Genomic DNA, 15,167 nt, shown 5'->3' on the forward strand with positions numbered 1-15,167 from the left:
GAGGTTGAACTTTGCCCGCTCCTTGCCGAAGCCTTTCAGACCGTTCCGCGCGATAGCCCGCTTCTGTTTGTACACGAGGAACACGTATCGGTGCGGGCCGGTGCCTGGGGGCGGCGTCGGGCCCGCGTACTTGGTCAGCGTGGTCGTGTCGTTATGCGGCACGTTCACCACCAGCCAGTGGAGCCAGTGACGCATCTTGGGGTCCTTACGCGACGGCGCGTCGGGGTCCAGGAGGATCACTGTGTACCTGGGGACATGCCGCGGTCGCCCGCCGCAGCGCGATTAGCGTAAATCGAGCAGCTTCGCCTCCAGCGGCTACGTGTAGAATACATAACTTGGCCAGTTGGTACATATAAGCGTTTAAGGTTGAGACAGTAAGCACAAGTATATAAAACATTTGGCGTGGAACGCGATAGCATTCAAAGATCCTTGACTGCTTCTCACACTTCCCGACAACTGTAGCTTATGTAACCGTAATGTTTACCGGGAAACGCTGGCGGTGAACGCTAAGCACGAAGGCACGCTTTCTGGTAGAAACACGGTCTCTTGCGTGGGCCAATCTTCTGTTACTGCTTCGCACTTTTAATACTTCATTCTGAGAAGATTTAACATAGTAGGCATGCCGTGTATGTTTTTTGCGCTGTCGGCGTATTGTTTCATAACATATGTTTGTGGGCAGTCATGCTCAAAATTCCGACAAATAACATTGTAAATAATGCGTAGACAGTGTGTGAGACACTTAAGTGGTAAAAGAAGTATTTAGTGTCTGCGGAGGGTCCGCGTAGTTCTGCTTCGGAATGACTTTTCGCCAAACGATGCACGCCGACACCGGATTTTTCGCGACATGGGGCCCTTAACGCTGTCGAGTTAAAGAAGATGTGCAGGTATAACGCACGTGTGGTAAAAGCAGGCATTTTTTCTTAGGAAATACGTTTTGCATTAAGCTATATGAGTAAAAGGCGCTGACGCACGCCAGAGAACACCGCTCTGACGCTCTAAGAAAGTCTTGGGGCTGAGCACATGTGTGTGACGTTGCTTCGAAACCGTAATAAGAACTTCAACAAAAAGCAGTCCCAGATTTTTTTAAAAATTTAAACTGCATCAGTCATAGCATCTAAAGAGGAAAATTTTGATAGATGGTTTTACAGCTTACGTGAATTTGCTACAACGTTTACAAGGGTATATGCCAAATTCATACTCACAGATTAGTAGTATATTTCAAAGGGGTATATAATGCACCAACTTCGTTCACTTTGTGTGTTATTAGGTGCAATTTACAGAATTGGGATATCAATTTTTATTGCTGAGTTACATAGTTGTAAACTTAATACTACCGTCTTTTCTTTTTTTTTAACTGTCACAATTTTTTTAGGGTTCGTATAAAAAAGTGATGGTCTAAATAAAATTTCTGCTACCTATACGGTCACTAGATTTTAATTTCTTATTTTAAATGCAATAAGCTTTTTCCTCGGCCGGGGTAGCCGAGGAAAAACAAAAAGTTGTCGCAGTTTCACCTGAAAGGCGAAGCATCAATTGCGATAGCCAATTTGTAGAGAGCTATACGGAGTAATGATAGTAGCTTTATCAGCTGTATAAACTTGGACATGCAGCAGCATCGACAACACTCAGAACTGTTGTCGACGCCGTCGGCGTTTTGCCCGCGTTTGCACAAAATGTGTTGTGCGGCGTTGGTGACTGTTGCCGGAGCCTCTGATATAAATAGGCACTTGGTGCCGCAGCTAAACGTCGCCCCCCCCCCCCCCCCCCCCTAACGGCCTTTCGCACGTGGGAAGAAGGCGCGTTTGCTCTACATATATGGTGATTGTAAAGGAGGAAAGAGACGCCTACTTCTGCAGCCCGTAAGGGAGCACGGCGCAGAACGCGCGTTTGTTCTCCGCCGTGCGTTCACTCCCCGTGAAAGCGCGTGTCCCTCGCGCCCTTTCACTCGCACATACAGCGTTCGGCGGCGCGCGGCGACGATTTCATCTCCATTGACGTCATACGGAACCTCACGGCGACGGCGACGGCGACGCCGACGGCAGAAATCTGCTTTGGAGTGTCCATATAATTGCTATCGCAATAATATCTCCGTTTCCACGTTTATAGAATCTAGTTAAATGGAAACTCAGGAGAGCGCAGAAATGAGTTCTGATTAACAGGAGTTTGGTTTACTGAGAAAGATGCGCAGAGGTGCAGCACCATACGTCATACACCCTCTTAACACTGTTAATTTTTTTTACCGTAACGAAGTGAATGTAACTGCTAGTTTGTCAGGCCAGGCGCGGTCGACGGCCACTGGATTGACTAGGGTTCGTTATAGTTTCAGTTTCGAGGGCGCACCCTGCCAAATATCAATAGAAACACATAGTTCTTACTGCTCCAGTCAGTGCCAAAATAATGTGGTCGTGCAGGGGCAGTCCGGACTATCGAACGGCTCGCTGTAAGGCATCCGCAATTTGGGCTGCCCTTATTCTTGTCCGTTTATGGCGAGAGTGGCGTTGCCGCAAAAACGTTCAGGTCTGCACACGCCTTGCATTAAAAAAGCTTGCAAGCTTTTTTGGCTACTTGAGTCTTTGCGACCGCTTTTTAAGGATCGCTTTCTGGATAGATGACGAAAGTGTTGCCAATATATGTGTACTTCAGGTGCTTCGTTTTTCTAAAGAAAAAAAGAAAATAAGACAGCCTCCCTTATAGATGGCTTCTGTGGCTCCGTTTACAGAGTGGCTAAAAATTTAGGACCAATGAAAGAATTTATGTTGTGGTTGTTGTTGTCGTTGTTCTTACATTGCCCAAATACAAAACAAACCAATTTAGAGACTGCTGTCCTGCTTTAAGCGGCAATTCTGGTGAAGCGATGTCTGTTGACTGAGATTGTACTGTACTTCAATAGGAGCCCCCCTCTCTTCACAAGCTGCAGCTTCCTCGTAATAGCTGTTTACGGTTCGTATCAACGTTAAAAAAAAAACAATAGAAAACGAAAACGCATTAACGACGCTCGCTCTTCTACAGCCGTCGCGACCTCACCGGTGGTCCGGATCTCCTGGAACCCGTACGTCGGGCACGCTCTCCGTCTGCTTAGGTGTGAGCGTGTTGCCCAAGAGGACGCCAGGCGTGTCGGGGTAGAAGACTTCGACAAAGTGCTTGGGAACCGTCGCTATCACGTCCGTCACAATGCCCGACTTCATGAAGCTCTGGTGCATCAGGATCGGGGCTCCGCTCATCGCGCGTACGCTGGGTAGAGGCTGCAGCAGGGCCACAACGGCGACCAGAGCAAGCAGAGCGGCCAGCTTCGATTCCATGGCAGTGCGAGATTTGAGTTGATTCCGATGTTGATTGCTTCTCAACGTGAAATATGCCCATAGTGGTGGGGGGATCGGCCACGCAAATGAAAAATAAATGAGTATTTAGAAACAGAAAGCTTTTGAACAAAGCAAGAAAGAAAATCTTGTTTGATCGAAAAATATAGCGAAATTGAGAAAAAAACTAAAACAATTAAAAGACTATGTGACAAAAAAATCGCAGTAGATAGACAGAGACCCTTTCAACTTAACCGGGGATTGCATTGTGGACAACGTCACATCCCACCGTAATGTCGAATTCGGCTATGATTAATCAGAGAGGCTTACAGGCCTCTCTGATTGGCTCAAAATGCCGCCATTGCAAAACTTGACATCATGGTTGCGAATATGAATTTCATGATGTCCAGAGTAGCACTCCGTCTTGATCTTGCTCACAATTAAGGGCAGTTACCCACTACGGGGGATTGGCTAGCATGCGTTAGTAGCAGAAAACAACATTAGAAAAAAAAAGCAGATAGCATAAGTAATGATCAAAACGCATTTAGTTTAAAACGATCCAACTGGTAATAGAGTAAAGGTTCAGGACTCTGGTACTGTTGTTGACTGAGTGAAATAGCACCTATCCAAGAGGAGTTAATTGTGGGCGCTTTTGTTAACTTTATTTCTTTACTCCTACATTGCAGATCGGCAACGGCAGAGGGGAACGATGTATCAGGTCCACTGTGTTATAAGATGACGCCTTTGGCTTTTGTGAAAAAAAAAAATACTTACCTGACTTTTCTCACTATTCGATTGTTTCTTTTCTATCTTTTCGTTGAGAGGTTGTTTGGAATATAAAAAACGACGACAACGACAATCATGAGGATAATTGTTTACTACAAGTATGACGTGCAGTGCGCTAGATCACGATTAGGGGCTTTCAATAACTTTCATCATTTATTCACTCTTCATGCGACGGAGAAAAAGTGTCGTTGCCGGGGGCTACCTTCATATGATGCTGCTCAGTCCAAGTGAAAACTTAACAAAAGGAGTCGACTTATTTTCCCCTGCGCTCTGAAGCAATAGTGGTCACTAGACCACTGCTTTCTCGATAATCTTGGGGCAAAGAAAATCTGACAGCATTCGAGGGACACCTGCAATGTTCCGTAAAAGAATATTTGCTTTCATTTGGTCCGACGATTGCAGTCTCTAATAAGCTTCCAATAAGAGATAAGCAATGTCAAGGACAATGGGTGTTCAGTGCAAGAAACTTCACGTTAAATGTGAGGCGAAGACATGAGCCGTCATTGTCAAAAGCAAGTTGACCATTTGGCAAATGATCTGCGCAGATTAGCAGACGACACCGCAATGGCACTGAGCTGATGTAGACGACGCGGTGAGATTTCATCTTATCATTCTTCTAATTGAAGACGCTCGATTGCGTTTATTATTATTACGACACCACAAGACGTGTGTCCTAGTATCCGCCTTGTACAATTAATACAACACTGCTTGCGCTCATCCATGGTGTTCAGGAATATACATCAAACAGACGATCCAAAGGACTGCGCTTGTTCAACATCAGTTTCTATAATTTCTTTTTTTTTTCGACTCCACACTGCCCTTGCATAAGGACCAATATCTCTAGCTCTAAAGCTAGCATCGAACATTGCTGTCTATCAATCTGAAGCGAATAAGCTGATAAATATAAACAGCGCTTCTTGAAGTATAGTTCTGAGCTGTTCTAACTAGATGCCACGAGTACCCGAATCGATGACCAGCGCTATCACCTGTCCATACAGAGATGTATCCTGCTCTGGCGAACTTACAAACGTGATTAAGTCCGGTGCCATTGAGGAAACAGGCGACCTAAATGTATTCAACGGAAGGAAGTCCGCTAGGAGATTTTAAAAAAAAGAAGAAGAAGAAACACCCTGAGCACTCAACGCGACCTGTCTCGTCACCAACAGTTCAAAGAGGGGGCCAAAACGCTCGCGCTATTTCGTGAGTTCTGTTCCACAAAGTAACAATGCTTTCGGCTCGTTCACGGTTTCACCGAAGCGCGGCAGGCCAGTCAGACGTGGAAGAAACCGTTGACATTGAGAATGCTGACGACGGGAGTGCAACCGGCCGAAGGCATCACGCTAGAACGCGGGCTTCGGTACGGCGCTCGGTAGTCCAGCAGCACTAGAAGGGCGTATCGGGAGTCCAATCGGGGCTGCTTGTGTTCGCGATCATCCAAACCCGATCGCTTGTTGTCGGCAGTCGATGCGAATCTTCCAAAGAGCTCGTCCCAGTCCCACGCGCTTGCCGTTTTGCCTTTGCGTCTTTCGTCGCCGCAGCTGAAGTTCGCGAAACCGAAGTCGGCTAGCGATGGCCCATCAATGGCGCCCATGGCCGCAGTCGCCATGTCGGCCTTGCGTTGGCTGATGGCGGAGCCGATGTTGGCGTTCACCTTGATACGAATCCCGGTCGTTGACTTGCGGAGCGTCGGAAAGCTTAGTGCGTTTCCCATGGGAACTGATGCGGCCTCGAATTCGGGCCTGATGCACTCAGCGATGACGTTGAGTCCTTGATGAACGTCACGAAGCCACAAATGGATTGTTGTTGTTGTTCTTGCCTCAAAACATGGCTCGTACCCACAGGGGGGATTGGTCACACTGGTATGACCGTCAACCTGTTAGACAACAGAACGTTCTCGGAAGAAAAGATTCTTGGGCCATGGCCTATGCATTCTTGCATGCAAAAGGCCACAAAAGCCCTTCTGCAGTTCGTGAAGAGTACTGGATTGTACGAACGCCTGTGACAGCGGAGATTCTTCTCTGACTGTCTCTGCGAATGACTGACTCCAATTTTTTTTTATTTTCTCTCTTTATCTATTCTTCCCCTTTCCCCCTCCCCATGTGTAGGGTAGCCAACCGGGCACGTCCTTGGTTAACCTCCCTACCTTTCCCTCTTCGTTTTTTCTCTCTCTCTCTCTCTGGTATGACCGAAAAGTGCAACTAACAAAATACCAAAAGGTGGTGAAGGCAAACATCCAAAACGAAGCATTGGGCAACTAAATGCCAATAGAAGTTTTATAGAGAGCCTATACATAAATTTAGGAAATTGTTGAGGTTATTTCATAGGCTGAGCCTCGACTACATTGCATTAATGGGCCTTGATTATGCCATGTACCCACTAGGAAGAATAGCTCAAGGAACGCATGGTAAGAAAACATGAAAAAAATGCAAAAATACGAAAACGAAAGGACAATTTCCTGCAAGAACTGTAAGTTATCGGTAAGACCAAGAGAATTCGCAGTAATTAAGATATATCTATAAGAGTCTGGGGAGAGTAGCCTTGACGATGACCATGCATAATACAGAAGATGTTGGGTAGGAGATTACGTCAACGACACCCAGATCAAACACACAACAGCATGTACACTCATAGACAAACAAGTAATACATTATATATCATAGCCTCAAGAAACGATACAGAACATTAGTAATTTAGAAGAGCGACAACAGTAATTGGAGGACGGGTCGTTAGCCAGTTAGTCCATACTGAAGTGATGAAACCTACTTCGTGGCAAAGCCTAAGAATCATGCAGCAGGAGGCAACGTTTTTAAACCAAGCTTGGTTGAAAATGTTGGCTGGAGGGGACAGGAAAATAAAAAAGAATGCATAAAAAAGAGAAATGTTATAAATGGATATTAATTTAAAAACTTAGAGCCCTTTGGCACCGATAACTTTGAAAAATAACTGACGAATAGAAAAAAAAAGACATGGCATGCGTCGGGCTCATGGCTGTCGTTACTGATACTGGCTCGTATTTTGTTGTTCTTGGGAATGGATTAATATTGGCTGACAGAAGACTAAGTATCCTCCTAGTAGCAGCCAGCCAGCTCTCCTTTCTTCTGTCTGTGGCCTTTTCTGTGTGCGCAGACCTAACAATACGTAGTCACCTACATTTATTCTCAGTAATATATTTCTAATAGTCATAGAAAAAAAAAAAGAAAATCATTCGGAGTCATAGGTATGACACAGTATGTGTTCACCCAAGTGGCGCTATAGCTTATATTTAACGAGCAGGAACTTCCTCAGGCCACCCCTCTTGAGACTACACAATGCGGTTCATTATTCAATCAGGAAATTCGAGCCGTCATTTTCAGGCTACGCTGCGTGCAGCAGAGATTGATTTCATTTGGATACAAACATGCATACAAACAAAGGCTTTATTGACACGCATATCATAGACCGAAGGTCAGGTCATTTTTACCTACAGAGCACACGAAGACCGCTTTGAAATCATCTGGCACTGTCTCATGAATACAATCTTCTGGAGCAAGAAAAGAAAATCAACTTCCAACTTATCAAGTCATCGCTTACACAAGAAAAAAAAAATAAAGAGAGAGATGGAAAAAGAGGCAGAGTAAAAAAAAAAAAAAAAGAAAGATTACGTCCTAATGTTTTACATCTTGTTCTGTCCATCGGTATCGGCTAGCTTTTCGAGCATCTCGTCTTGCTCCTCTCCTGTAAAAGCTTGTTTTTCACTTAACGATGCCACCAGTCTATCTTTTGTCTTCTCCCCGCCAGGACCAGAGGGCTGCATTTTACCGGTCTCGACGTGCTTTCCATCACTGTCAGAGTCTTTGTCGCCAGTGCGACCCCGCTTGTGGCCAACATCGGCCAGCCTTACGGCCAGCATCGACTGCGCCTTCGTCGATACCAGTCCGCGCTTCGCCATCTCCCGTCTTCTTTTGACCAGTCGTCTTCTCAACAGACTTCTTTTCATCGATGTTCCTCTTCTCTTCTCCGGCCTTCTTTTGAATAGCGCCAGTGTTTTCGTCTTTAATGCTAGTCTTCTCTTTGTTGTCTTCCCCACCTGGACCACCGCTAGCTCTCTTCTCCGAACTCCTGGTCTTGTCCACGATAGCCACGTTTTCACCAGCGTTGCTATTCCCTTCACTGCGACGTTTCTCACTACCGCTAGTCCTCTTTTCGTAACTCGTGGGCTTGCCCATGATGACCTGCTTCTCACCACTGCTCGCCACGTTTCCATCAGCGTTACTCTTCTCTTCACTGGCATGTTGCTTTTCACTAACACTACTCATTTCCTCGCCACCGTTATTCGTACCGGCACCGCTGTCCTCCTTTCTACCGGTCTCGCTCGTCTTGTCGACACTGCGTTCCTTCCCTTCAGCAGCGTCCAACCCTTCGTCGTCGTCGGTGACCCGGCCAGAAAATTCCTTCGCAGGGCGTATCGGACGGCTTGCTCTCTTTGTTTTCCGTACGATCGATGACGAAGTAGTTGGCCGCCACTAGGGTCAGGCGGTTGTCCGACACGTACGAGTCCAACATGAAGTTAATCTTGGGAGACGGTGGGTCCATGAGCTTCGCGGACCAGTCCCTGTTCGCCGGCTGCTCGTACACCAGGAACACGAACCGCGCCCGTCCGCTGCTGGTCGGCGGGCGCGGCTGCTCGTACGAGACGCGACAGACGGGCCGACTTTCGTGGGAGGCGTTGCGCGCGTAGTTGGTCACGAACCACAGCACGTGGTGTCGCTCGTAGGGGGCGCTGCGCGTCGGGTAGTCCGGCCCGAGGAAGACGACCGAGTAGTATCTTCCCGGCTTGGCCTCGAAGGCGAACTTGGGGACGTGTCTGAGTGCGGTAGGCTCGATTTGATTTCCCATCAGCACCGTGGCGTACGGGTAGAAGACTGCCACCGGAAGCGGCGGCACGTTCGAGATTACTTCCGGAACGATCTATACGGGGCGAGACGGGATTGATGAAATGTGAGTGCAGGCGTTTGTGAAGCACTCTCATCATTGTTACAGTGGGAAATTACAACGCGATGAAGAAGGAAATCGGCAAGCACGACGCAGATGGTGCTCTCGAGAATTTGTCCATCACTTGGAGCCTAGCCGTACGCGCACGAGCGCGTCGGCTGGGCTCGCCTACTCGGCTTATTTCAGTGGAGTGCCACAAATATCACTCGATTTAAATAGTAGTCGCTTAGCAATAACGCTTCTCCATGATCAGTGAGCTAAATAGTTTTGTAATCTTGTTATTTCAGATGTGTGCACTAAGAAGCGCCGTAACATATCCGTTTCTCAAGCGACATCTCAGGGAAAGAACCCCGAAATAGCTTGCCTGAGACGTGTACTGGCTACGTTAGGCTGACGCTGCACTCTACAACTTGGAATCGAGAAAGAGGGCCGAATCGATGCGCGTTTGTGAATACAAGTGCAAGGTCTGCGTGCAGGCTTGATGCTATTGCCTAAATTGTAAACGCGCATGACTATAAGGCTCTATAATGAAGAAATTGTGTCCGGAGACAACCAGATTTTCTTCTTGCAAGACGTTTTCGTCAGTTAAAAGCGTCAGGATGTACGAGCCTTTCGATCTTACGAATCGATTTTTTCACACGTCGCGGCTAGGATAAGCTATACGCAGAATGTTGGGTCTGTCAACACTGGTACTTACTCTATATTAATTTTCAACTTTGCAATGTCAATTCCTTAATATGTAAACATTAAACTAATGCACTCAGAAGCTCAGCTTATCACAGCGCGATGCGAATGAAAGGTTCCGAAACCAACGCTCTTGGTCACAAGGTCGACGAAATTACCTCTTTAACTTCCTTATTCTTTTCTCTTTTTCTCTCAGACAGAGTAAAATATGAATGAACAGCAGAACGACTGAATTTATCGCTCAGAGTTCGAACTCGTTTGTTATAGTCCTTATCGCAAAAGTCAACAGGATGTCTGCGGTAGTTGGGCTATAACAGGGAGGACGAGACGCGACAATGAGCCGGCTCTCATGGGCGGAGTTTTGCGCGTAGTTTTAAAGTGATTTAAGTCGTATTTCATAGCGTAACCTTCATGGGGACGTTAACTTGATTCACTAAATATGTGTCACTGGCTATGTGGCGCTTTACAATGACAAAAACAAAAAGAATCCTTCAAAATTTCTCTAATGCTGGGCGGGATCCAGTCCTTGCCATATATAATAAGACAACCTTGTTTGAGTAAATATTCACGCACGTGCAACGCGCAGCAAGAATGTCCGTATACCGGGCATTGGGTGCACGTTAAATAACCCCAGGTAGATCAAAATTATTCCGGAGTGGCCCACCTACGACGTGCCTCATAATCAATATCGTAGTCCTGGCACGTAACACCCCACACGTTAATTAATTGAATTATTCGTGAGATGGGTTCTGCCGGAATGTTCTTTCCTTCCTCCCTCGATGGAGGTGCTCGACGTATAGTGAGCGTGCTTCTCAAGATGCCGGTCGTTACGAAAGAGGACGGCAAATCTACGACACACAGTTTTCCTCAAATCGTTGTCAAGTTTCGTTAATTGCATAAGTTGCAAATGGCAACAGAACTAGTTTTTCTTTTCTTTTTTGTTTTCCCGCACAACATGTCGCGATCGAGATACAGTTATACCTCAGTTTAGTGAAGTGGATGGAACCTGAGAATTATTTCGTTAAATCAAGAACTACGTTAAATCTTCGTCTCTCTTTTCTGGGGTCTTACGTGCCAAAACCAGTAATCAGAACTACGTTAAATATAAACATTTGTACATAACGGTATATTTTTTCAATAGAAAGAAAATATATGGAACTTTTGCCTCTATATGCCCTTATTGTACTTGCAAACAGAGAGGGCGCTGAGCACGTCTTGTGTTGCTTCACGGGAACGGTAAACCTTTTCAACAGGTTGACCGTATCCTGAACTCGAACCCGGCATGCCCATAACGTTCCAATATTTTACCCCATATTTAAACCGAATAAGAAAAAAAGTCCTGCGATGAATCACGCGAGATGCTGAGTTAATTCCGTTGCTTCATTTTTCGACGTATTAGACTTACGAAAATGTGTGTCGCTAAATCGAAAACTACTTCATTAAACCGAAAAGTTCGTTAAATCGAGTTTTGTCGAATTGAGGTTTCGCTGCATAGAAAAAGAAAAAGGAACCTTTCTCGATTCAGGTAGGACATAAACAGGACAACACAATCAAAATCAAAGAAGTACCTGAATATATACGATACACACAACATGCTGAATAGTAGGTGATCAGAGTAAATAGGTCAAAATCCCGAAATAAACTGTCTGCCCGAACGTGGTGCCTTACTTTATCCTTGCGTAGTCTGGCGTCCATCACGTTCGACAGATTGGCCAGGGCATCGGCAAACGGGTGCGGCGCTTCCTCGCTCTTCTTCGCTCTGTGGGAGTGGGAGCGGCTGAGGTTGGACAGCGGCAGAAAGCTGGCCGCCAGAGCGACGCTCAATATGAGCGACGGAGACGGCATGGCCCCTTTCTTCTTGGTCCTGCTGGCAGCGAGAGATCGACAGCTTGCGTTCGCATATAAGCCGATGATGATAATGAGTCCCAAATTATGGCACAAACCCACACCGGAGGATTGAAAACGAGGTGGGCGGTACATTTAAATAAATAAATAAATAAATAATAAATAAATAAATAAATAAATAAATAAATAAATAAATAAATAAATAAATAAATAAATAAATAAATAAATAAGAGGCAACAGATTGGTTGGTTGCTCGCTTTCCCCCCTAAATCACGGTTGATATACCCCACAGTGGGGGATTAGCCAAGGATCAGGGGCCGAATTCACAAAGCTTTTCGTTCTTAAGTGCTGCTTGCAATTGGCCAGCCGCATTCGCTGATGATATGTGCAACACCGCGATTGGCTGACACCTGCTTCTACGAACAGTTTTGTCGTAAGAACGTTTTTGTGAATCCGGCCCCAGATGCGATTGAAAAATTTGGCTTGGTTTTCCTTAAATGATGGCGCACACCCAATATAGCGGTTGGCCAAGAGCCGGATGGCATTAGAAAATGTGCTGCTTTTTATATTTTTTTAATGCGAAAGTTTGCCCTGCGGCATATAAAGAGGGAATCATTCACGTTATGTACATTACATGCATAGGTATAGTTTATTATGCTCTATGCATGAAGTCAATCAGGGATCTATGGTGTAGACCACAGATCCACAGATGCTAGCTAGTCAGGCACGCTGGAAAACAATTTACACCGTTAAAATTGTCTGAAGGTGTAAATCTGTCTAAAACTCCCACTCTTACACCCATTTTGGGTGTAATGACTTGAGTTACACCCTTATTCTCTTTTTAGGGGCGTAAATGATTTTACAGTGCAGTCGGCTTGGGTGTGTAGCCCCACTTTTGAGAGATAGTGGCGCCTTGATGAACGCAGTCCGAGGACAACTACACAAGAGGTGTGTTAGAGGTGCGAGAGCAGATGGGCGAGGGCAGACGGGGCAAGTCGAGCCGAAGGCTGGCCGATGGTCCACAGCCTAGGTTTCAGCTGATGTCAGTGCTTCTTAACGCATCCTCCTCGAGGCTGAAAGAGACCGGCTGGAAAGTCTGATCCCGACAGGTTCAGTTTAGTTCATAACGTTAATAACAGAATAAGCAAGGGCTACGATAACGAGAATACTAAGTGGTTCGTTTGGAAAAGGAAAGGTTAGCGCTATCTTCTGCAGCCCTTGAGGGAGCACGGCTCAGCGCCAACGAGAATAGGACAATATATCAAGAATCTATCAAGAAAATTGCGTTGAAACAAGCAGAATTTCTCCACGGTTCCTATGACAGGGTTCAAGAGCGGAAGCTCGAAGGGAAATCATTTCCGGAACAGGAAAACTTTACTCCAAGTCGTAAAAAATCGGAATTAAAAAAAATTTACTCAAAAGTAAAAAGAAAACACAGTGATGCAATACGAAAGAAATCGCCGATCAGCTCATCATTTCCACAAAATGGGCACACAGCGGGGAAGGTACAAGACCAGCCCCGTGAGAATCCCCCACAGTGGGTTGTGCCATTGATTAAGGCATCATCATCTTCATCATCATCATCGACGGCGACAGCGGCGGCGGCTGCGGCGGCAGCGGCGCACCTCCGGCGGACCGATTCCACACCTGACCCGGAAAGAAAATTTCTGCCCCACGCGGTCTTGTCGGAGAACGCTTTTGCGCGCTGCTGTGAATGCACCCGATCACCGGGCTTCGCACTGCCGCCGTAAGACATCGCGTATAGAGACGCCTTCTCCGTACACCTCGTTCTGACCACCTGCGGGGACCCCACACTCGCAAGATGTGCAGCCGGAGCACCACCGGCGCAGCGACGCGGCTAGCGGTCGCCGTCGCGGCGATCCTGTCGCTCCTGGCGCGCTCTACGTGCCGCGCGACGGAGCTGGACAAGAGGCAGCTGGAGCTCCTCGACAAGGCCGAAAGGAGCAAGATCGCGCCCGATTTGATCGAGACCATTCCGAGGGCCATCTTCGAGGCGCGCTTCAAGGCGGGCCAGATAGCCATGGGGAACCAGTTCAGCCCGCAGCAGGCGTCCGGCCCACCGTCGGCCGTCGAGTTCCCGAGAATCGCCGGAGGCGTGTACGCCATCGCCATGCTGGACCTGGACGCGCCTAGCCCGAGGGACCCCAAGTTCCGGCCCATCCTCCACTGGCTCGTCGTCAACGTGGAGGCCGGAGACGTCAAGGCGCCCGTCAACTACAAGAAGGGGAACGAGCTGTACAAGTACCGCCGCCCCAAGCCTCCGATGGGATCGGGTCGGCACCGGTACGTCTTCGTGGCCTACAAGCAGTACAGGACCATTGAGTCGCCCCAGACGCTGGTCGTGCCGCACGACAAGAGGAAGAACTTCAACATTGGCAAGTTTGCCAAAGAAAACAACTTGGGCAGTCCCATAGCGATAAATTACTTTCTTGCCGAGCATGGCTACGTGGACGGATACACGCCGATGGTATGCTGGGTGGCAGTCGTCACCGTGGCGCTCATCGCATTCGTCAGCCGCGTCCTGTTGATGTAGAACTGAGGTCAAAGTGCCCTCGGACGCTTCCGGTGGCACCGTTGCATTGGGAAGACAGCCTGCAATAGTATAGACGTGATCTACGCAAATTAAATTAAAAATTATGGTTTTTATTTGCCAGGACCACGATCTGATTATGAGGCACGCCGTAGTGGGGGACTTCGGAATAATTTCGACCACCTAGGGTTCTTTAACGTGCACCTAAATTTAAGTACACGGGTATTTTCGCATTTCACCCTCATCGAAATGCGGCTACCGGGGCCGGGATTCGATCCCGCGACCCCGTGCTCAGCAGCCCAACACCATAGCCACTGAGCAACCACGGTGGGTTGCTCTCCGCAAATAACGTGACATGGACGGCTAAATGCAGTCATCGAGCTAAGCCGAGTGCTCTTTTTTTTACAGAGTGTCATGAAAACAGTAGTGGTGGGGTGCACCGCGGTCGTACGTGCCGGGAGTGAGCATACCGAGCATAATGTGCTAGAGCAGCGTCAACAACAACAACAACAACACAACAACAACAACAACAACAACAACAACAACAACAACAACAACAACAACAACAACAACAACAACAACAACAACAACAACAACAACAACAACAACAACAACAACAACAACAAACGAAGATTGCGTTTGGCTTGTTCTGGCGAAGAACCTATAGCAAGAAAAGGAGAAAATTTCCCGCCGCCTGTTTCACCGTCGTTCCGTTGTTTCGCCGTGCAAAAATTTTCGCAACCAAAAACAAAATTAATAAAACATGGACTTGGGACCATTTCGCAACGTGAAAAGGACTGTGGTCAACCTGTTTCATGACATTGTATGATTGGCTGATTGCGCAAGATTCTAGCAAAACTTTCGCAAGTTTTCGCAGCCGCATCCGAAAAAAGCTAAGAGTTTGTGTTTTTCAAGGTATCCCGATCTTGACCTAGCTATATAGTATGCAGTAAATTAAGTTGCCATCCTCGTTGTCACTATAGGCTCATTTAATCAACTGCCAGGATGAAAGCCCCTTTTACATAACTAGATTA

At 47.0% G+C, this 15,167-nt stretch overlaps 3 protein-coding genes across 3 annotated transcripts in view; 2 read left to right on the forward strand and 1 right to left on the reverse strand.

Moving 5' to 3' along the window:
- The window catches only part of LOC119444147 (diamine acetyltransferase 1), a 478,089-nt gene that overhangs the window by 51,654 nt on the left and 411,268 nt on the right, over window positions 1–15,167 (forward strand). The window lies entirely within an intron of this gene.
- LOC119445074 (probable cationic amino acid transporter) overlaps window positions 1–15,167 on the reverse strand; it is a 40,335-nt gene that overhangs the window by 12,042 nt on the left and 13,126 nt on the right. The window lies entirely within an intron of this gene.
- LOC125944104 (protein D3-like) lies at window positions 13,187–14,215 on the forward strand. Its single transcript, XM_049664028.1, has one exon. It carries the CDS (start codon window positions 13,405–13,407, stop codon window positions 14,134–14,136), a length of 732 nt encoding a protein of 243 aa, XP_049519985.1. The 5' UTR covers window positions 13,187–13,404; the 3' UTR covers window positions 14,137–14,215.

The sequence above is a fragment of the Dermacentor silvarum genome, chromosome 3 (genome assembly GCF_013339745.2).
Source record: "Dermacentor silvarum isolate Dsil-2018 chromosome 3, BIME_Dsil_1.4, whole genome shotgun sequence".
NCBI lineage: Eukaryota > Metazoa > Arthropoda > Arachnida > Ixodida > Ixodidae > Dermacentor > Dermacentor silvarum.